Source organism: Dipodomys merriami, unplaced genomic scaffold, assembly GCF_024711535.1.
Source record: "Dipodomys merriami isolate MVZ:Mamm:240054 unplaced genomic scaffold, mDipMer1.0.p SCAF_322, whole genome shotgun sequence".
Taxonomy (NCBI): Eukaryota; Metazoa; Chordata; class Mammalia; order Rodentia; family Heteromyidae; genus Dipodomys; species Dipodomys merriami.
The window spans coordinates 354349-376114 of record NW_027204738.1 but is presented as its reverse complement, the minus strand read 5'-3'; the positions used below and the strand labels follow the sequence as shown (position 1 = coordinate 376114).

The window sequence follows — 21766 nt, the reverse complement described above, 5'->3', positions numbered from 1 at the left end:
CAAGGCAAAAAATTTTCTAGATTCTTATCTCCATAATCTCAGTAACTAGCAAGAAGTAAAGCTGGTGGTGTGGGCTCAAGTGGTAGAATACCAGCCTAACAAGTATAAAGGCTCTGAGTTCAAACCAGTACCACCAAAAAAAAAAAAAAAAAAATAGAGGGGCTGGGAAGGTGGTTAAGTGGTAGAGGGCATGCCTTGCATGCCAGAGGCCCTGGGTTCCATTCCTCAGCACCACATAAGCCGGAAGTGGCGCTGTGGCTCAAGTGGTAGAGCACTAACCTTGAGCTGAGTAGCTGAGAGACAGCCGCCAGGCCCAGAGTTCAGGCCCCACGACTGACCCCCCCAAAAAAAATTTAAAATGTAGAAACATTTAGATTCTGTATACTCAGTGATAACCATTTGCACTTTTCCTTTCTGGGAAGAAAATATGAATATGATGTGGTTGCATTTCTCCATTGCAATTGTGCTATATAGTCTGTGCTATGTAGTACTGAATCGTAAAAGAAACTTTAACAATTTTATGCATATATTTTATTTCTTCCCACTTTAGCTTTGATATGTTTTTAATCTCATACAAAAAAAATTGTATTTGTTGATAAAATCATGAAAAACATTTGCAATATAAAATGATCTGTTCTGAATGCACTTTATCATTCTAATTGATAGAAATAACTGCATTTTTCCTTCTTAATTATATTCAGAACTGAAATCCAGAAACGTTTCAAATTCACATATAAATTGCTTTTTTTATGATTTTATTCTAAGAACATTTTAATTCCTTTCCCTTTATAAATGCTTAGTGTTGTAAAAAATACAATTTTATTTCCAGTTTTTTATTTTTTTGCCAGTCCTGAGGCTTGAACTCAGGGCCTGGGCACTGTCCCTGAGCTGTTTTTGCTCAAGGCTAGCACTCTACCATTGAGCCACTGTATCACATCCAGCTTTTTCTGTGTATGTGGTTCTGAGGAATCGAATCCAGGACTTCATGTATACTAGGCAAGTACTCTACTACTGAGCCACCTTCCCAGCCCTCCAGTGTCTTTTGAGTTTTGTTGTTGTTTTTTTCCCTACTACTGGGGCTTGAACTCAGTGCCCGCTTTTTTCATTCAAGCTTGTTACTGTACCACTTGAGTCACACCTCCATCTCTGGCTTTTTGCTCATTCGTTGGAGAAAATAGATTTGTCCTTCAGACTGGCTTCAGACCTGGATCCTTAGACCTTAGTGTCCTGAGTAGCTAGGACTGTAAGTATGAGCCATCAATGCCCAGTTTGAGTAATCTGAGCCCTCAAAGAAGGTCTCTTGGAGGCTATGGAGATCATGTGACTTAAGGCCAGTACCTGCCACCACACCACCTGCCTAATGAGAGTAGATAGGCAGTCTGAATGGCCGCTGTCCCTTTAAAGAAGAGCAAGTGTTTGTCCTTTGTCTTGGGTTGCTGGGGAGACCACAGTTAGCTGGAAGGCAGTTGGAGCAGTGGAGGCGGAGGTAAGAGAGAGGGGCTTTTGGGTCAGTGTGGTGAAGAGGTAGTGTAGAAACTGCCTACAAGCAAACGCATCTCCAGTGTTGATACTCAGATTATTTGAAAGAGGAAAGAAGGAAAAGGTGTTTTTCTAAACTTTACATTTTGTTAATGCACATAAACTAACCATGCTACATTGATGTTTAGTAAATGTAAAAGTCTTCAAACGTTCTTAGCTTTTAAATTAAAATGATTGTATAGTTAATAATAAGACAAAGTAATTACATGTAATATGTGATTATATACATACAGTAATTTTGTGTGCAAAGCTTTTTGTTTGTGTTTCACTGCCCTGTTGGATTTCTCTTGAGCTAGGTCAGCTCATCATCCCAGAGCCCTCTGTGATGCCTCTGCCTGCCTTTCCTGGACTAATCTAAAACTCATGGCTGGGCCTCACTGGGCCATCCTAGTTCTTCTGCCAGAGTCTATCAGTACTGCTTAACAAAGGGTCAGGATTTTTTTTCCTGATGCCTTTATAGGTCATTCAGAATGTTACTTGGAAAAATTGGCTTTTAAAAAAATTATTGTTGTGTGGTTTATAGTTACTTTAAGTGTATAACGTGTGTTTCATTTTCCTCCAGGTGCTCATTCCCCATCAGTATCTCAAGAGTCTCGCTTGTAGGAGCTTGAACCTTCTCAAGAGCAGTGACTGGCAGCAGTGTGACAAGGCCTGGTCATCTGCCGGGCCTGGGCCCAGCTTCCAGCAGCACCCAGACTTTCCAGGTAAAGTATCAGTATTATTACAACAGTGGCAAGAAAATAACATTTATATTCCCTTTTTTTTTTTTTATTTTTTGGGGGGGAGTCCGGTCGTGGGGCCTGAACTCTGGGCCTGGGCGCTGTCCCTCAGCTCTTCAGCTCAAGGCTAGCGCTCTACCACTTGAGCCCAGTACCACTTCCGGCTTTTTTCTTTTTGCTTATGTGGTGCTGAGGAATTGAACCCAGGGCCTCAGGCGTTCAAGGCAAGTGCTCTACCACTGAGCTAACTTCCCAGAAGCCCCTATATTTCCTTTTAAATGGCACTAGTTATAATAAATGTGAAGTCGCATTTATATTTATTTGACATATTCTAATCTCTAATCCAGTTTTTAAAGTTTCTGATTATCGTTAAGAATTGATGATGTTTCTTTATCTTTGCAGTTATCTTATTCAGTGTATGGTGAAAGGTGGTCTGGGCTGGGCTGCTTTTTAAACTATCTTGAGTAGAAATGGAGAGTGTGGTTGAGGAATGTGGCTCAGTGGTAGAACCTGACCTTAGTTAAAAAAATTTTTTTGTGGGGCTGGGAAGGTGGCTCAGTGGTAGAGCGCTTGCCTTGCATGCATCAGGCCCTGGGTTTGATTCCTCAGCACCACATTAGCAAAAAGAAAAAAGCCGGAAGTGGTGCTGTGTCTCAAGGGGTAGAGCGCTAACCTTGAGCTGAAGAGCTGAGGGACAGCGCCCAGGCCCAGAGTTCAGGCCCCATGACTGGACCCAAAAGAAAAAAAAAATTTTTTTTTTTTTTGTTGTAAATTTGGTGGTTTACCTAAACGGCAGACCCATTTTTACCACCCCCCAAAAAAATTCTAGCAGTAATAAGAAATTGTAACTAATGTGGTTTGGTAACTACTTTGCCATATATATTGATTAAGAAACAAATTCCACCTTGTCTTGTCTTTTGGAGGCCAGTACTTCCCCTGAGTAAAAGCAGTTCATTGTCACCAAGCTGAGCCCCATCTATTCACCCCCTTGGCAGGTCCTCAGTGCCCAGGTAGTTGGAGGGGTTTGCCCTATGACTTGCATTGCTGTTCGTTGAGCTGGGTCCTTCAACAACTGAGATCCCCTCAAGTAACCAAAGAGGTGATATACTCTCTCTCTCAGCCTAGTCTGGGTAACCTGGAGTGTGCAGCTTAAGGTTTACAGACTGATGGAGATGACTGGCAGGCAATTGCCACAGCCAAGTGACAGCTGTAGGAAGGACCAGATAGACCATCCAGGGGAAGACGTTACATGCTAGTAATCTTAAATTTCTATATTTTACGTTTTTTTAGGGTTTTCCTTTCATACCAGTCCTTTCTCTTGGATGGAGCATGGTGTAAAACTGACCATCATTAGCTTTTAGATGTGACTAAAAACCTGGAACAGCTAGGAAAAGAAGCCTCAAGGTAGTACCAATTTTTTCCAGTTTTGTTGTTTTAGAAATAGAAGGCTTATATATATCCTTTAATCTTTAAAAAGAAAGTGAAAGAAAACAGAAGTAGACCCTGAAACTGTCACCTGAGTCGTGCACTCAGTAGAGCAAGTGAGGTCTAAGCCCTGCCTCACATCTGGGATCTGGGCAGTCTTTCCTGCACTTTGAGTCGCAAGGGTTATTCTGTACTCAGTTGGAGCATGGCTAATATGCAAGGCCCAAGACTGTCCTTAGATCAGGCTGGGGGGGGGGGGATGGGCAGTGGGCAGGAGCAAAAGCCAGGACTGACTTGGCCAGCCCTCTCATGGGCAGCACCCAGAGAGGCACAGCATCCAGTGCTCTCTTGCTCCTGGGCAGCCAGCTCCATGCAAAGCACTGCAGGACTGGTGTAGACATCAGCACCACTTAAGCGTCTGTCGACTTCATTGGTCATGTCCTTGAACTGCTCCATAAAATTTTTTTTTTGGGGGCTGGGAAGGTGGCTCAGTGGTAGAGCACTTGCCTTGCATGCTCGAGGCCCTGGGTTCAATTCCTCAGCCCCACATAAGCAAAAATAAAAAAGCCGGAAGTGGCTCTGTGGCTCAAGTGGTAGAGTGCTAGCCTTGAGCTAAAGAGCTGAGGGACAGCGCTCAGGCCCAGAGTACAGGCCCCAGGACCGGACCAAAAAAAAAAAAAAGAAAAAAAAAATTTTTTTTTTTTTGGGGGGGGGAGGAGTCTGAACTCTGGGCCTGGGCGCTGTCCCTCAGCTCTTCAGCTCAAGGCTAGCGCTCTACCACTTGAGCCACAGCGCCACTTCCGGCTTTTTTCTTTTTGCTTATGTGGTGCTGAGGAATCTAACCCAGGGCCTCAGGCATGCAAGGCAAGCGCTCTACCACTGAGACACCTTCCCAGCCCTGCTCCATAAATTTTCTGCCCTTTTTGTAAAGATAAGTGTTCTAAGTAGTTAGATGGTGATATTACATGTTGGAGTTGTTGGCTGGATTTTAAATGGAGTATTTGCTGTGTACTACTAGAGTTTATGTACAACACCACTTTGAAAGTAGAAAAATGTCTCATTTCACTGTTGTTTCTAAGTTGCACTCCATAGATGCCCCTTGGTGTTTGATTCAAGGCTGTGTATTTTGATGGCTTGGTGGTTTGTTGTGATGTGATTGTCCTTTATTATTAGGTATGGATGACAAAGGGGACCCAAGCAGTGAAGAAGCACCTAAGGCGATCAAGCCCACAAGCAAAGAGTTCAGGAAAACATGGGGGTTTCGGAGAACCACAATCGCTAAGCGTGAGGGTGCAGGAGATGCCGAGGCGGACCCTGCCGAGCCCCAGCCCCAGCAGCACAGCCTCTCCCTGCGCCGCAGCGGGCGGCAGCCGAAGCGCACGGAGCGGGTGGAAGAGTTCCTTACCACAGTGCGCAGACGCGGAAGGAAAAGCGTACCTGTCTCCCTCGAGGACTCCGGGGAGCCTGCGTCCTGCCCCGTCACAGACGGGGAGACTGCCTCCGAAGGGAGCGTTGAGAGTAGCTCTGAAATCAGAAGTGGCTCTGTGCCCAGCTCCTCGGGGGTGAAGGAAGGCTCTGTCTCTGAAAAGGTCAGAGGGGGTGATGATGAGGAAGACACCTCTGACAGTGACAGTGACGGCCTTACTCTGAAGGAGCTCCAGAGTCGCCTTCGAAGAAAGCGAGAAGAGGGGTCCGCAGAGAGGCCCCCGAAAGGCACTCAGAATCGCCCGTGGAAGGAGCGCCCCGGTGACACTGTGGACACGGAGGCGGGCAGCGCCGGTGAGGACGCCACACCCTGCAAACGGGAGCCTGAGGCTGGCCAGGGGGCCGGGGCCCAGGCTTCCGAAAGTGACAGAGAAAATCTGTCTGAGGGAACAGAAACTCAAGGAACGGAAGATGAAGGCCCTGGGGACACAGGAAAACCCAAGCCCGAGTGTGAAGTTTATGACCCCAATGCTCTGTATTGCATCTGCCGCCAGCCTCACAACAACAGGTGGGTGGGTGGGTGGAGGGAGGAGAGGCGCTGCTGCTTTTAGCGTGAGCCACGGGCGGGACAGTAGTGAGGGCACTTTCCATGTGCTTTGATGCCAGAGTGCTTCAAAGCTGGGCTCGATGAGCAGCTTATTGAAAAAGGAAACAAAAGTGGGTACAGAGTGCCTCGCATCAGCCACAGGTAACCACCGAGTCGGTGTCCGACATGGCGTGAGTGGTGACTAGATTCCACACCAGGGTTGTTCGCTGGGGAGGGCGGGGGAGTGCTGTGGGCATCATTTGGTTGTGTGGAGACAACACACGGAAGACTCCGGGGCTTTGCATGTACCAGACAGGTGCTTTACCACTGAACAAGATACATCCCAGCTCTCTAGTTCAGTGTTATAAATATTCTAGCCAAAGGATGAAGCAGCTTTAGCTGAATTGTGATTAAGCCTTAAAAAAGGGGCATATGGGTATTCCTAGTTTTGTTCTCTCCATTTTTCTGTGTATTTGTATTTCATCAGGTTAAAAACAGTGGTGTCGGCTAGGGATGAACGGTTTGTGATGCATCATTGTGTCGTTTCAGGTTTATGATCTGCTGCGACCGATGTGAGGAGTGGTTCCATGGTGACTGCGTGGGCATTTCCGAGGCCCGAGGGCGGCTCCTGGAAAGGAATGGGGAAGATTACATCTGCCCAAACTGCACCATTCTGCAAGTGCAGGATGAGACAAACTCAGAAGCCACAGAGGAGCAGGAACTCAGATGTAGACCTGAAGGCGCTGACAGCACAGAGTGCACAAGTATAGGGACAGTGGAGCAGAAGTCTAGTGAGGACCAGGGGATAAAAGGTAGAATCGAGAAAGCTGCAAATCCCAGTGGCAAGAAAAAACTCAAGATATTCCAGCCTGTAAGTATTTGCCGAGGCAAACTCAAAGGGTGGACTTGATAGGCGGCAGCCCTGCCGTCGGCGGTGAGACCCACGGCCGGGGCCTCCTTTGAAACACTCTCGGCCTTTGCAAAGGAGGCATGTGTCTGTTAGGAGAGCGTCTTCTGCTCCACTTCGGTCTCATCTCACCATCCCAGTGCCACCCTCTGCCCTCTCTCCCATTCTGTTACTGCCGGACCTTTTTTTTTTTTTTTTTTTTTTAAGTATTCTTTTTCTTTTTCTTTACATACTCTTGGTATTGTGTGTTGGCAGAATTGTTGAGCAAAGTGAGCCTGAGCCTCAGTATCCTTTTCACTGTCCTGTGCCAAGTATATGCTGTCAGCCTGCACTGCCCATGCTGACATGCATTGCATGGTTTCTGAAGTCTGACATTGATCTCCACTGTCCACTTGATGCCTTTGTGGGCCATAATTTTCACGGTTCCCACAGCAGCTCCGGCTCCTCAGGACCGCTGTCTCCTGCTCTCATGCATCTCCATTCCAGCTCCCACGGGAATGCCACTCAACACATTTTTGCAACGTCATATGGCCTACCTCACAGCCTGTCCTCCAGCAATTCTAGGGTCCCGACAAAGCCGAGATTTCTATGCTAGAGGCATCTCGGCCTTAACATTTACCATACTCACACTGTGTTAGCTGTGAGTGAGATCTGGGCTGTTTAACTTGGTGTGTGATAAAGATAATATGAGGGAAGTCAAGTGCTGGTGGCTCACATCTGTAATCCCAGCTTTTCTGGAGGCTGAAATCTGCAGATCATGATTCAAAGCCAGTTCAGGCAGGAAAGTCCCTGAGACTCTCGACTCTCATCTCCAATTTGCTACTCAGAATAAAACGGAAGTGACACTGTGGCTCAGGTGGTAAAGTGCAAGCCTTGAGCAGAAGGAGGCTCAGCAGCAGGCCTTGAGTTCAAGCCCCAGGGCCAGCAGAAAATAGAGATACTATGAGGGATTTTGTAGAAAATGTGGCCCTGTTAATACTGCATTTAGAACAGTCATCAATGTCTTGAACTCTATTAACAATACATTTGACATGAGCTTAAATTTTATTCTAGGTAAAACTTAGATTCAATAGAGGAAAAACAATTGTTAAATTTTTAATTTGAGAAATGAGCTACTGCAGTAGGAAATGTGAGAGGACATGCTTGTGTGTTTTTCATCTGCACCATTAGGCATCCTTTAGAAAGTAAAGGCGGAAGTGGGGAAGGTGGCTCAGTAGTAGAGCGCTTGCCTTGCATGCATGAGGCCCTGGGTTCCATTCCTCAGCACCACATAAGCAGAAAAAAAAGCCAGAAGTGGTGCAGTGGCTTAAGTGGTAGAGGCTAGCCTTAAGCTGAAGAGCTGAGGGACAGCGCCTAGGTCCAGAGTTCAGACCCTACAACTGACAAAAAAAAAAAAAGTGAAGACAAGGCTGGGAAAGTGACTTAGTGGTAGAATGCTTGCCTTGCATGCATGATGCCCTGAGTTCAATTCCTTAGTAGCACATACACTGAAGAAGCCGGAAGTGGTACTGTGGCTCAAGTGGTAGAGTGCTAATCTTGAGCAAAAGAAGTTCAGGGACAGCACCCAGGCCTGAGTTCAAACCCCAGGACTGACCAGAAAAAGAAAGAAAGAAAGAAAGTAAAGACAAGTAGGCTTCTGGTGGACTCTTCATGTCCTAATTCTGCCAACAGGTCTCCACAAACTTAGCTTAAACATGTGCATCCATGTTCCAGTTTGTGTGGTCAGAGCCTAGCATGTGTAGCTGAGTCCTGTCCTCAGGGCCTTCAAGAACTGCAATCGGACTGACTGTGGCTATTGGTTTAGTGTGTGCCTCCCATGCCATTTTTTAACTTTTTTCTTTTTTTGGGGGGAGGGGGCGGCTTGAACTCTGGGCCTGGGCGCTGTCCCTCAGCTCTTCAGCTCAAGGTTAGTGCTCTACCACTTGAGCCACAGCACCACTTCATTTTCTGAGCAGTGTATTGGAGATGGGAGTCCCATGGCCTTTCCTGCCCGGGTTGGCTTTGAACCGCGATCCTCAGATCTTAGCCTCCTGAGTAGCTAGGATTTACAGGCCTGAGCCACTAGCATCCTGCTCCATGTGATTTGGGGGGGGGGGGGGAGGGTTGGTTGTGGGGGCTGAACTCTGGGCCTGGGCACTGTCCCTTAGCTCTTCAGCTCTTCAAGTGGCCTACCGCTTGAGCCACAGTGCCACTTCTGGCTTTTTTCTGCTTATGTGGTGCTGAGGAATCAAACCCAGGGCCTCATGCATGCAAGGCAAGCACTCTACCACTGAGCCACCTTCCCTGCCCTCCATGCAATTTTTATAGCATACTTAAACAAAACTAATGGTTTCTCTGAAATTCAGATTTGTTTCAAACCGATCTTGAACTCTCAGTCTTTCTGTCTGCCTCAGCCTCCCTAGTGTTGGGATTACAGGCATGAACCACCTTTCCTCGAGTTGAAATTTTAGATTTAGTTGGATATTCTATGTCTTTTGGGTTTTGTTTGTTTGGGGGGAGCAATCCTACTTTCACATCACAAGCCAGCCATGAAATCTATTATGGGGAAGTCCCAGTCCCCCTTTTAAGAAGTTTGATATGGCTTTTTTGACTTAATTATCTCAGTTAGGGCCACACATTTGCTCTATAATAGAATCTCACCATGGACGTGGAGGTGAATGCCCATGGGAGGGAACTGTACAAACTGCATGAGCCAAGAGCTACCTCAGAGTGCTGCTCTTGTATGATATGAAGGACAGTCACATCTTTCTGCCTCAGCTTCCTGTGTTGGGACTACAAGCTCAACTAGAGATCGATTTTGATGCATACAGAAAGTCGTGTTGGTCTCTCAGTTGAACAGTGGCAGCGGTCCTGTCACAGTGCTGTCACAAAGCACTCCGGCTGCAGGTGTTGCCACGTACGTTGTCTAAAGTCACCTGTTTTGCCCTGCAGGTTGTGGAGGCTCCCGGTGCTGCTAGATGCATTGGCCCTGGGTGCTCCAGTGTGGCACAGCCTGACTCAGTGTACTGCAGTAATGATTGTATTCTCAAACATGCAGCAGCTACTATGAAATTTCTAAGCTCAGGTAAAGAACAAAAACCAAAACCTAAAGAAAAGGTCAAGATGAAGCCAGAAAAACTCAGTCTTCCCAAGTGCAGTGTTCAGGTAAGCCGACCTAGGTCATTTTTTGAGCCATTGAAGGAGAAAATGCGCAGAAATGTTCTTGCCATAGGCTTGTCTTTTGGAGTATAGAGGACAAGGTATCAACATAATGCAGATCACCTTTAGTTGAGGAGTCCCTCACTAGTGAAAGATTAACATAAAAGCAGGAATGAGCAGCCTAGGCACTGTGGAAAACCAAGGATGCAGACTATAGCTTTTCAAGTTGGCATCTGTGTTTACCTGCCGAGTCTGTGCACAGGGCCCTTTAAGAGAGGGTGGCGTGGGCTCCAGGCAAGGTTAGGTGCCATAAGGCACGTCTCAAAATTGTCTTGTTTTTGTATTCCATGTGATTTGGCAAGAAGCAAAATGCATAGCACTCAAGTTGTTTTCTTAAACCCAGAGCCCTGGCCGGGGCTCATCTGGATGTGCCTTCACAGCCCATTCTGCTGTGACGAAGGAAGGCAGGCATGAATGATGCTGCTCAGGCGTCTGCTTGGTTATTTTCAAATGCTTGCCTGCCTTTAGATGACTTGGTCTTTGGGGCTGGTAATTTGGGATCTTAGAACTCCCTAAGAAAAGCAGTTCCTGTGTGCAGCAGAAGGGCAGCAGTGTGGACCACTGGGAAATAATCCCCTGAGAACACAGTTGTTGGTTATCTTCTTTCCACATCACTGCCCTCTGCTCCAGGTGTCGAGTGCATTCTCACACCCACAGGCAGGCCTGTTCCACCTTGCCCTCCCAAGTGCCTCGGCCAGTTCCATGTCAGGGGCCTTTATATGACCCCAAATATGTGGTTGCTGAGTATGTAGACAACGCACTGAGCATTTAAATGGGGTGCAAATCTGAAATGGGCGAGGGATTTGGGTGCCCCAAAGAAGCATTCCAACCTTGCTTGCTCAGGGAAATGCAGCAGAAGTGTCATTTCTGACCTTAATGACTGAAGTTTCACTGATTATGCAGGTAGGGATTAAAATCTCTTCTGTGCACAAGAGACCAGCTCCAGACAAAAAAGAAAACCCAGCCAAGAAGGTGATGGTGGCCCCTCCTAGAAGTGAAGCCTCAGGGAAGGAGGCAGCTTGTGAAAGCAGCACTCCATCCTGGGCAAGTGACCACAACTACAACGCCGTGAAGCCCGAGAAGCCCGTCGCAGCAGCGCCCACATTGTTGTGTAAATGTACGTATGTCCAGGGGCTGACCTCCAGGCCATCTTTCAGGCTCAGTGTAGCTGCCTGTGGCTGATCTGGGACCATGCGCGCAGCTGCTGTGTTTCTTAGTGCTGATGGTAGAGGCCACCTCAGTCTAGAAAGCCTCGGACCCAGGAGTGATTGTCAGTAGCCTGTGGACCTCCTGGTTTTTGTAGAATGCTCCGTGAACCTCACTCCTGAGTGTTTCGCCTTGGTGAAGCAATTCTTTATTCCAGGATCGGGCTCTGGTAAGTATTGGAGCAGAGCCTCCAGCAGCCCTGGGACTGCCCACGTGCCAGACTCACACTGTACAGACATCAGTAGTGTTATCACAGCCCTGCACAGAACTTGGGCAGTTTTCCACAGCACCTACTTTCTATACAACAGTCCTTGCTCTACTGTATGTTGTGATCCTCTCTGGAGATTAGTGTTACATCTGATGGCTGAAACGGTATTTTTCACTAGTTAGATCATTTTTAACTAGATAGGAAGGCTTATGTTCATGTCCAATTCACATCCATAAGTACACGTGCAAATTTTGAAGGCTATTACCACTGCTTAGCAGACCCCATAGTGAGTAACTGATGCCCTAAGGGTGAACGTTTCAGGACTCTTCTCCCCAGCCTCCCCTGTTTCATTTCAAATCCATGAAATGAAGATGCTTCCTTCCAGTACATCTTCTGAAACCCCAGATTGGGCCATTGCACTTGGGTTCATTCTTGTTTCTCAGAAGTACATTCAAGTTAGTTTCTATTGATGTTCTCATCATAATGCTGTGGCCTTTAGAAGGCACTAGGTAAAATTGCCCTGAATTCCAGGAGTACAGATGTGTATTTTATTTCTTTTTGGTTGGCCTTTCAGCAAGTCTCCTCAAAGAGGGTATGTGCAGGTAGGTGCTAGGTTTCATGTGACTGAAAAAAAGGGGCATGTAGCCAGGCCAGGCATGGTGGCACAATCCTGTAAATGCTTCCAGAAGGCTAGGGTAGGGAAGAGGTCTGAAAGTTCAAAGTCAGCCTGGGCTTACGTAGTAAGACTCGGTCTCAAAAGAAAAAGAGAGAAAATGAGAATGTAAGAGGCTCAAGTCTTAAGAAATAGAATCACAAGTGAATTGAATTAAGTGAAAGATGCATTATAAGGGACCATAGTGCACCTTACGGTGTTACGTGGCAAAGTCCCTGCTCTCAAACGGCTACTGAATTAGTGCAGACTTAGTGACTTCATTTAAAAACAAGTGCTACTTATCTGGGTGGAAGGCAGCCACTTGAACACTGAGCTAAAATGCTTTAAGTTGGTTGTAGGCACATGAGAATAAAGGAAAGAAAACCACGGTATATCACAGCACAGGGGGTTGAGTATCTCCAGCTGCCCTCGAAACACAGGTGGTATTGAGGAGAGGAAAGTTGGCGAGGAGGATTGGGATTGTTGGACCCTAACAGTCTTGTTACTTGTAGCACGGAACACAGGTGTAAGGATTTCGGGGGTCAATGAGGAGGCCAGTTTCTAAGTTTGAAAGTTTCTTCTTTGACTCTTCTACCTCTTCCACTCAGCACTTCCTCAATGAAGCCAGTAGGCTTCAGGGGCAGAAAGTTGGGACAAAACACTTCAACATCTCAAAATCAAAACTGGACATCCAAAATAGAGCATGAATAAGGGCCCTGTGTCCGAAGGTGGTTGTTTCTGACCTCTTTTGTATTACCTCAGAAATGTCATCTTCCCAATGATTGGAAGAAGCGTAGGGTCATTGGTAAAGTGTCTGCTTCTCTCCCCCCAAACAGTTTCAGTAGCAGGCACATTCTCTTCCCCCGCAGTCCAGCGGGAGGCTCACCACACAGAGTTTGTGGAACTGCATCCCCACTGGCTGGCAAGCACACGGGGGGGGGGGGGGGGGGGGCCTTGGAGTGAAGCCAATTCTACGAACACTTCCTTGTTCGCCTTTCTTGTGCATTGATGCATGTCTGGCTCACCCTGTGCATCTGAAGAGCCGCTGCAGCTGCTCCCGGAGGTCTGCAGCCACAGGGCCTCCCAGCGCCGCGCCACCCTGGGGTGGAGGCAGCGGCCCTGCATCGCCCGAAGCTTTGCTCCCCACACTCAGGTGACACGAATTCACGTGCAGTTGTTCCTCTGAGTTGCCTTTTAAAACTTCCCTGGAATTTCTGTGTATTTTCCTTAGCTTATAGAAACAATTGTCATTTAAAATTTTTTCTTTCCAAGAGCCTAGTGGTACTTTTTGGTTTCATGTCCTGTTTTTGTTTGTTTTTTGTTTTTTGTTTTTTTATTTCCACCTTTAATCCACCTGCCATTGTTGTCAGCATAAACCAACAAATGTTCCTGATTTACTAGAGTTCTCAAGTGGAATTCTGATGCAAATAATTACATGTATACTTCCTAGATTTGGGACTCACTAAATGGCTTATTAAAGGACCTAAAACACAGGATCTGAATAGGTTTTGGCAGAAAAACATTTTATCTACTGTGGAAACTAAAATGGAAAACCATAGCAACCTGCCAAGGCAAATCCTGGTGATTGGCTGTTTGTCTTCTCCAGAAAGAAGCATTTTCCTTTTGATGCATGTGCTGCTCAGACATCCAGGCTCTTTGGTGGTGGGCAGGGAGGAGATGGTTTCACCAGGGTACCTGGGCCTGGCTCCAGAAGCGCGTGCCACTGGAGCCCTGGAGAGACAAATGCCCAGGGTGAATGTGTGTTGGGTGGGGAGGGTAAAGAGCTCTAAAACTTGGAGGGGGTGTTTTTCCAGCTGCATGAGCCCTTTAGGTCTCCAGAACTTGAGTGGCAATAAGACGAAGTGGGAGAGCCAGACCACCAGACTCTGCATCTCTACCCCTTGAGGAAAAATACCCAGAATATTGATAAAGGATTTACTTTGACAGCTGTTTTTTAATACTCCACCCGAAATCTTCTTGGTTGTCAACAGTAACGTTCTTTTGACATATTAGTTGTTTGCATTTTATAGACAACTTCCAGGTGAGCCTACTTGGTACCATCCTGCAGCAGCAGCGTCCTTCAGTCTGCCCTGCTGCCCCTCCCCCCCCCCCCAAGGCTGGAGAGGTGGTGAGGGCTGATGTATCCAGCTCTGTGGAGTTCACCTGCTCCCAGTGACCTTTTTGGAGCAGTGGATCCACCCTAAATACTCTGTAAAGACAAACACTCCAGGAACATCCTTCGATGGCATTGCCGATGTCATGGCGCAGTCACCTCTGAAGATGCATGCTGTGACTCTTCAACACAGTGTACAAGCTTCCACTATATCTAGATAAAGTTGTAAAATATAGTAGTCTTGTTGCACATCAACACTCACATAGTCTTGGCTTCTAAAAGTTAGAGAAAGTTCAGAATGTTTGCTACTTCATTTAAATGAAGGTTGGAGGCAACATTTATTTGCCACAGACCTGGAAGAGTCATCGAGAAGAACATAAGGTAACCACGCCTTCTTCGCTCGGAGTCTCCGTGGGCTGTCAGGAGGGGTCTGGAGGACTTCAGGGAGGGTACATGGACTATTTTAGCATATTCCTGTCATACTAGGTTTAGTGTGCAACTTAGCCAGTTAAACTGGCTGCTTCTTTCCTGGTGGTGGTTGGGAAGCCCCCATCCTTGTAAATCCTGGCATTCGGCAGCACAGCAGTAGCTGGGCAGACGGCACACTCGTGTGGCCGGCCACCCAGGTGGTTCGCTTTGAAGTGTAATTTGATTAATTCTTCCAACCTAGCATAAATCACAGTTCTGTTTTTCAAGACAATAAATGTGGAATCGTTAAATCAGAGATGCACAGTTGCAGTTTTTAGGCTTATGTAGAGTTAGCCTCCGTTAAAATGGAAGCGACTCAAATTCTGAACTTCACCAAGGAAAAAATACCTTTTGGTTTTTTGGTTTTTGGTTTTTGGTTTTTTTTTTTTACATTCCCAAATCACTGCAGTACTGATGGCTGTCTGCGGAGCATGATGACAAGTAGCCTGTGCTGCATGTCCCCGTAGAGAGGACGTCAGTAACTTCCTGTGGCCTTTGAAGGATTTTCATATGGGGACAGGGCTGTCCTGCTGTCCGTGCCAACTTATGCTTATACCCTGCTCCAGCTCCCAAGTGCCACCATTCCCAGATTGAAGGATAATTTGAACATATAAAACATTGAATATTGTAGATGCAAACCATTTCTTTCTTGCCAGTATCTGGTTTTTACCCTAGGGAAGATCTTGTGGCTCCTGGGAACCTGAGCTGGTCATCCTGGAGCAGGTTTGTCTGAGGCCTAGTTTCCAGGTGTTGCGGATGAGACCCTGCCTGCCCTCATGGCGGCAGCCCTGCCACCTGGTAGGATGTAAGGCTTGGAGGGAATTGGCATCACTGGGTGAGATAGAGCTATGTGCAGACGAGATTGTCATCAGACACAGCTGCCTGGCAACATTGGGCTTATACCTTCTCTAGGGGATTGTGTTCCCCTGTTGTAACTCATTTGGGTAATTGCTCAACTGTCCCGAATTCCCTTAAGTGATTCCTTCAGTGGAGGGCAGATTTTCTCCCCTTATTTATTGAAGTTCGCTAGTGACACCCAGTGGCCAGTGGTCCTATAGCATCCTCGTTGGCCCTCTGACAAGACCCAGGATTTACGGTACCTTCCCCGTGCCCGGTCAACCCTGCATTTCTAGTGCAAACATGGCAGCAAGTTTTGTCTGGGATCACGGCCTCCCTTGCAGCGGGGCAGGGGAAGGGCACAATTCCTGGAGCTACTAACTTAGCATTAGGGAGCACATTTTTTCCCCTTGAGCGGGCTTTAGGACCAGTGATCAGAGAGGACTAATGGAATGGTTCCTCAAGCACAAGGGGTAGGTGGAGTGGCAGCAGGATACTCTGCAAGCCAACAGGGAAGGTCCTGGCCAGCAGAACACACAGGACTAGAGCCCTGAGGGCTGGGCTGTTTCTGAAACAGAACAGTCCTGGTGACTCTTTCTTGTCTTGGAAGCCACAGCACAGTTAAGTGAGTTTAGGAGTCAGTGTGGAAGTGCACACCTAACCCTAGTACTCAGAAAGCAGAGGTAGTAGGGTCACAGAGTTGAGGTTAGCCTCAAAGCTACCTGGTCCAGTGCCTGTGTGTGTCTGCCTTTGCCCCTTAAAGAAAAGGAGGGTTGGCAGCACAGTTGTGTGCAAAGGCCATGGGTTTGGCGCCTGACAGAGTAATCTCTGTTGCTGATATTCTAGTATCAGTTAACCCAAGCCCAACACTTCCACACTACCCTCCAAAGTAGATATTTGCTATGTAACCAGTCATTGGTGTTCCAGAAACCACTAGTTGCACGAAAGCTGTCAGAGGGCCATTCCCCTGTCATAGCAGGAGACCAGTCTGTGTCTACTTGTTGTCCATTACTGATCTTAGCAAGGATTGGTAACCTCTTCTTTACCTGAGTGGGGAGGGGGGTTGGGCCAGTACAGGTTGATGTCCCTAAAGTTAGATTTGGGGAGGTGGGGCCAAGTTTTTGAGACCTGCAGGTGTTTGTAACTAGAAACAAAATGCTCTCAGTTTAGAATGTACCACACAAGTATGTCAGGGTTTTGTAAAATTACCTAAAAGTGATTCTAAAACTCAATTCCGTAAAAGTGATTGGTTCTGATTCTCAGTTTTAATCACAGCCAGTTGCGAGCTTCCGTGACTGCTGGCTGGCTGGCAGTTTGGATACAGCTGCTGACCAGCGGTGGGCCTGCGGGCACCCTTCTCAGTGTAGGAGAGCTTTGGATATTGTCTAACACTCATCTCACTGCCCAAAATGTTCATCCCCTTCCTAGTCCCCTCCCAGAAAGTCGACTCATTTTATTTCACATGACTACACCAGAGTTGTAAGGAATAAATATTGCAGTAGTAGCTCTGGTTTCTCCTTGAGTGTATACACCTGATCTGTACTCTGAATTGGTTGGCTTTCCTTCTGATGAAACAATATGAAGGGCTGGGAAGGTGGCTCATTGGTAAAGTGCCTGCCTCGCATGCATGAAGACTGTATTTGGTTCCTCAGTACCACATACACAGAAAAAGCCACAAGTGGGGCTGTAGCTCAAGTGGTAGAGTGCTGCCCTTCAGCAAAAGAAGCTCTGAGACAGTGCCTAGGCCCTGAGTTCAAGCCCCAGGACTGGCACCATAAACAAAGTTGAGCCATTGTATAACAGTGCCCTAGACTAAACATTTCTTCCTACTGTGTCCCAGTTTCTCAAATATTGCTTTGTGGCCTATTTAAAAGCTCAGCTCTGGGTTTTTTCTGTTTGATTCTGAGGTGTAAGGCAGAGATGCAGCTGCAGATAGACACGTGCTGTAATGGTGAACAAGTTCACAGGGAGCCTCCAAGTACAGGTCTTAGAATCTTCCTTTGGCAAGTGGTCCCAGGAGTGTGAAGTTGAAGGTCTCTGAGATAAGGGGAGGGGACTGCCTCTTGTTAGAAAGTAATTAGCTAATGCAGAAACCCTTAAAGTTGGGATCCAGGTGTGGTAGTGTACTTTTGTAATCCTAAAAGGTAAGAGGATCACAAATGTGGGGCTAGCCTAGGCTCTGTAACACATTCTTGTCTTCAAGAAAGATGGAGGAGGAGGGGACTGTAAACTTGAGATTGGCATCTACAAACCACACGTGCTGAATTGTGTGCCTTATGGTGATGGTGCCGGCTTGTAGAGCAGCTCTGATGACCCCAGGACCCTGTCAGTGTGGCCAGGTCTGGCCAACCTCAATGGAGCCCTGGGCGTGGGGCACCTGGAGAGGAATCTGGACTCAGGCCTTACTTGTAGTTTGACTTGGCTCTTTCCTCAGCTTTCCAAGCCTCCACATAGAAGAAATGGTCACTGGGGTTTGTGCTCCTTAGTTGTTACCACAGGAGTGGTTAGCGCATCGGGTGACATGCTGTAACTTTTAGGGATTCACTACTGCAGGATGTGGGAGGAAAGTCCACCTAACGGCAGCCTTGGTGGTGGTGTCTGTCCCTTGCTTGGTGGGACAATGGCAGTCCCAGCACCCTTGCTGGGGCCTGTACCTGGCATCTACTTCCTCATCTGCGTGCTTGTCCAGTGCACCACGTAGACAAAGCACTGTCTCCCCAGGGCTACAACACTGAGCCCCAAACTCTGCTGGGCCCAGTGTTTTCACGTGATCAGTTCTGTGCTGACTTGAGGAAGGTTTTGTGCGGTTGAGGAGCTTTGACTTGAGCTTTGGTGACCATCCTTGTTTGAATTAGAAACACCAGGTTGTCAGCTGGGCACCAGTGAATCACACCTGTAATTCTACTACTTGGGAGGCAGAGGTTGGGGGATTCTTAGTTCAGCTAGCCCAGGCTCATGGCCAGCATAGGCAAAAAGTTTGAGACCCTAGTCTCAACAGAAAAAAATGGTGGTGGTGGCACACAGTTCTCATTCCAGCTGCAGTGGGAAGCCTTCAGTGCAGGCCAGACAGAATCTGCAGGTTGTGGAGACGTGAGCAGTTGACTCCACTGCATCGTTAGCATCTGACCAACTGGCATTACGATGGATTGTACATCACAGCTTTGCCACTTTTCCTGTTCTTACTAACAGTATCTTCAATTAACTTGGCCAGAGGGTGACAAAGTGACATGGAGACACTCACCCACCCACCTAGGTGATAGAAGTACCATCCTCCAAGCCCCCATGGTGGAAAATACGTGGAAGATCTTGTTCATTTCCCTCCCCTGAAAAGATTAAATTCAAGCTTGTTTTTAAAAAAAAAAAAAAAAAGTTACAATTGAATTCTTAAAGTACGATTCCAACTTATTGAAAATAGGAATTTGCTCTTCAGGGTTTTCTTGTTTTGGTCTGGGGCGGGGTTTAGGGCTTGAACTCTGGGCCTGGGCACTGTCCCTGAACTTTCAGGCTTAATCCTATGACTTTGAGCCACAACTCTACTTCTGGCTTTTTGGTGGTTAATTAAACATGAGATTCTCAGGGACTTTTCCTTCCTGGGATGGCTTTGAGCCACAACACTGAGACTTTAGCCTCCTGAGTAGTGAGGGCCACAGGTGTAAGCCACAACGTACCTGGCCTGTACTCCAGTTTTATAGCTTAGCTAGTGAACAGAGCCTTTGAGAGTTTGTTGTTGGAGATAAAAGGTTTAGTCAGGTGGTAAAGCACCTGCTTGGTAAGTTCAAGACCCTGAGTTCAAACCACCACACTGCCAAAAGTAAAAAGGTTTAATAGGGCATTTTTCTTTTGAAATAAAGTGTAATCATTATCACAAATACTGCTGAGAGCTATCTCATAAGTAAAACTTGTTTAATTTTAAGATTTTAAGAACTATATTCTCTAACATTATAGAATGCTTGCTAATTTAGAGGTAAGGTTGCTTCAGAGACGGGTGGCAGTGCATTTTCTCCTGCCTCAGCCTGCCTTTAATTCCTTTGCAGCCATGAAAGATGATAGGAGGACAGAGGACAGAACTGTGGTAGCCCCAAAGAAAATAGCTCCTCCTGGATCCTTGGTGGGCAGACAACCTTCGCCTAGAAGTCTGGTTCCAAAGAAGCCTTCTCCCTTTGCGAATGTGCCAGGAGCCAAGGCGACCGCTAAAAAGTCACCCTCAGGCTTCAAGGGCACCATCCCCAAGAGGCCGTGGATCGCCGCTGCTCCTTCAGGTCCTGCTGCCAGGCAGGCAGGAGCCATGTCTACTGCTGTGACAGCAGCTCCCAAAAAGTCCCCTGGCTCTGCAGCTGTGACCGGAGCCATCAGGAAGCCAATGGTAGCCAATGCTGCTGCAGCCACTCCAGCCCCAGGCCGCCTCGGGGCCTCCGGCCCAGCCCCAGCACAGCCAAACTCACAAATACGGCAAAATATAAGGCGCTCCTTGAAAGAGATTCTATGGAAAAGGTGGGCTGTTCCTGACTTACCCTTTGAAATAGAAGGTGCTCTATTGTCACTGTTGAAAAGGTAATACATGTAAATGCAAATGGCTGATAGAGTCCTTTTTCTTCTGCTCAGAGTCAGTGACAGTGATGACTTGATCATGACAGAAAACGAAGTAGGAAAAGTCGCCCTCCATATCGAAAAGGAAATGTTTAACTTGTTCCAAGTTACAGATAATCGCTATAAGAGTAAATATCGCAGCATCATGTTCAACCTAAAGGACCCCAAGAATCAGGTCTGTGCATCAACACTGCAATTCTGGGGATGTCTGGCACAGGAAAACGTGGGCCTTACGGTTCACATTAGCGGTCTCGCAGTAGCACACCGGTCAGGGCAGTGTGAGGTGTTGGGTCCTTGCCTGTTGTGGCCCCTGTGGCCTGGACTGACTCCTGGAGTTTTCTCCTTCACCTCTCAGCCCCTTACCTGTGTTTTAGTATCTGGACCAAGTAACGTAGCCATGGTCAGCCAATGCCTAGTAGGAGTGATCACTCCCTGCCTTTAACCTAACTTTACCTTTTGTGTTCCAAATTGTGTACATAGTCTGTTTTCCTGAGGAGGGAGGTGCTGGGTTTTCAGCATAGTGCCGCAACATGGTTTTGAAGTCCAGACCTTGTGCTTCCTCCTGAGGCCTCTAGCAGTAGAGTGCTTAGGCTCTGTTTATGTGACCACTGCCCTCTGAGTCGGATTTCTTGTGTTGCTTTATGCCTTCGTACTGCTCCACATAAATACCCAGACGTTGAGTGAGAGGTGTTTGTTTACAGGGACTTTTCCATCGAGTTCTGCGAGAGGAGATTTCCTTGGCAAAACTGGTGAGGATGAAGCCAGAAGAGCTTGTGTCTAAAGAGCTTTCAGTGTGGAAAGAGAGGCCGGCAAAACCTGTGAGTGCTAATGGAGTGCTGCCTGAGGCTTGCCTCCATCTTCCCCTGGAATGCAGGGCTGACCACCTTTGCTTCTGCCTTTTTCATTGTAGGTGGCCGAGTCCAGGGCTAAGTTGCATCCTGAAAGCAAGAAGACCACTGTTAAGTCAGAAACCATTCCTGACATGGAAGATTCCCCACCAGTGTCAGATTCAGAAGTGAGCATTCAGGGCTGACAAAACTCATTCCAAATGCTTCTAGATGTCTTGTTTGAGGAACAAGGAACTGAACTTAAACACCTATACGTCTATGAATATAAAATCACAGTATTTTCTTAAGTACCTGTGTTCAGTATGCTCTTCTTGGGGGTGGTTCTCGGTATTTTTGAGACTAGGCCTCCCAGTACAGGCTTGCTTTGCACTTTTAGTCCTGTCTCCAGGGAACAAAATGCTACATTATGGGTATGCATGGTCATCATTAGTGGGCCCTGTTTCCTCGTGGTCCTTAGTTATACAAGACTTTGATGGTGATTTGTAGAAATGGCCTGCTCATGTTGGTCTGCTCCCTTTGTGTCTAGGAGCAGCAGGAGTCAGCACGAGCTGCCCCCGAAAAGAGTGCAGCCCCTCTCCTCGACGTCTGCAGCAGCATGTTGAAGGACACGACAAGCCAGCATCGGGCCCATCTTTTTGATCTAAACTGTAAGATTTGTACAGGTAAGCATAATCTGGAGACAAGATCTAGTTGAAATTCACTTACCCTTCTAAGGTTGGAGGTGCGGCTCAATGGAAGAGCACAAGGCCCTGAGTACAAACCCTAAACTGCCAAAAAAACAAAACATTTATCCACTATCCTCTTAAGAATGATTGCATTCCACCCAAGTTTAGGCAAACAAAAAAGATGAAAGTTTTTTTCTGATGTTTACAGAGTTGCTTTTGTTGGTGTTTTTGTGTGCTGGTCCTGGGGCTTGACACTCAGGGCTTGGGCCCTGTCCCTGAGTGTTTTTTGCTCAAGGTTGGCACTCTGCCACTTGAGCCACAACTTCACCTGTGGCTTTTGGTGGCCAATTGGAGATGTCAGGCTTTCCTGCCTAGGCTAGCTT

General features: G+C 47.1%; 1 protein-coding gene across 12 annotated transcripts in view; it reads left to right on the top strand.

The window, feature by feature from the left end:
* Window positions 1-21766, top strand: part of LOC138841551 (death-inducer obliterator 1-like) — a 56146-nt gene that overhangs the window by 19067 nt on the left and 15313 nt on the right. For 6 of the 12 annotated variants that reach the window (XM_070042266.1, XM_070042265.1, XM_070042261.1 and 3 more), the window contains exons 2-11: window positions 2102-2243; window positions 4857-5676; window positions 6244-6565; window positions 9533-9745; window positions 10703-10916; window positions 19318-19774; window positions 19886-20045; window positions 20572-20688; window positions 20781-20885; window positions 21245-21380. In XM_070042266.1, the coding sequence (XP_069898367.1) occupies window positions 4859-5676; window positions 6244-6565; window positions 9533-9745; window positions 10703-10916; window positions 19318-19774; window positions 19886-20045; window positions 20572-20688; window positions 20781-20885; window positions 21245-21380 (2542 nt within the window). In that variant the 5' untranslated portion in view covers window positions 2102-2243; window positions 4857-4858. Of the gene's footprint in view, window positions 1-1387; window positions 1604-2101; window positions 2244-3548; window positions 3663-4856; window positions 5677-6243; window positions 6566-9532; window positions 9746-10702; window positions 10917-18319; window positions 18438-18472; window positions 18603-19317; window positions 19775-19885; window positions 20046-20571; window positions 20689-20780; window positions 20886-21244; window positions 21381-21766 lie in introns of those variants that run through there. The other 6 variants (XM_070042262.1, XM_070042263.1, XM_070042264.1 and 3 more) reach the window with 5 other exon arrangements.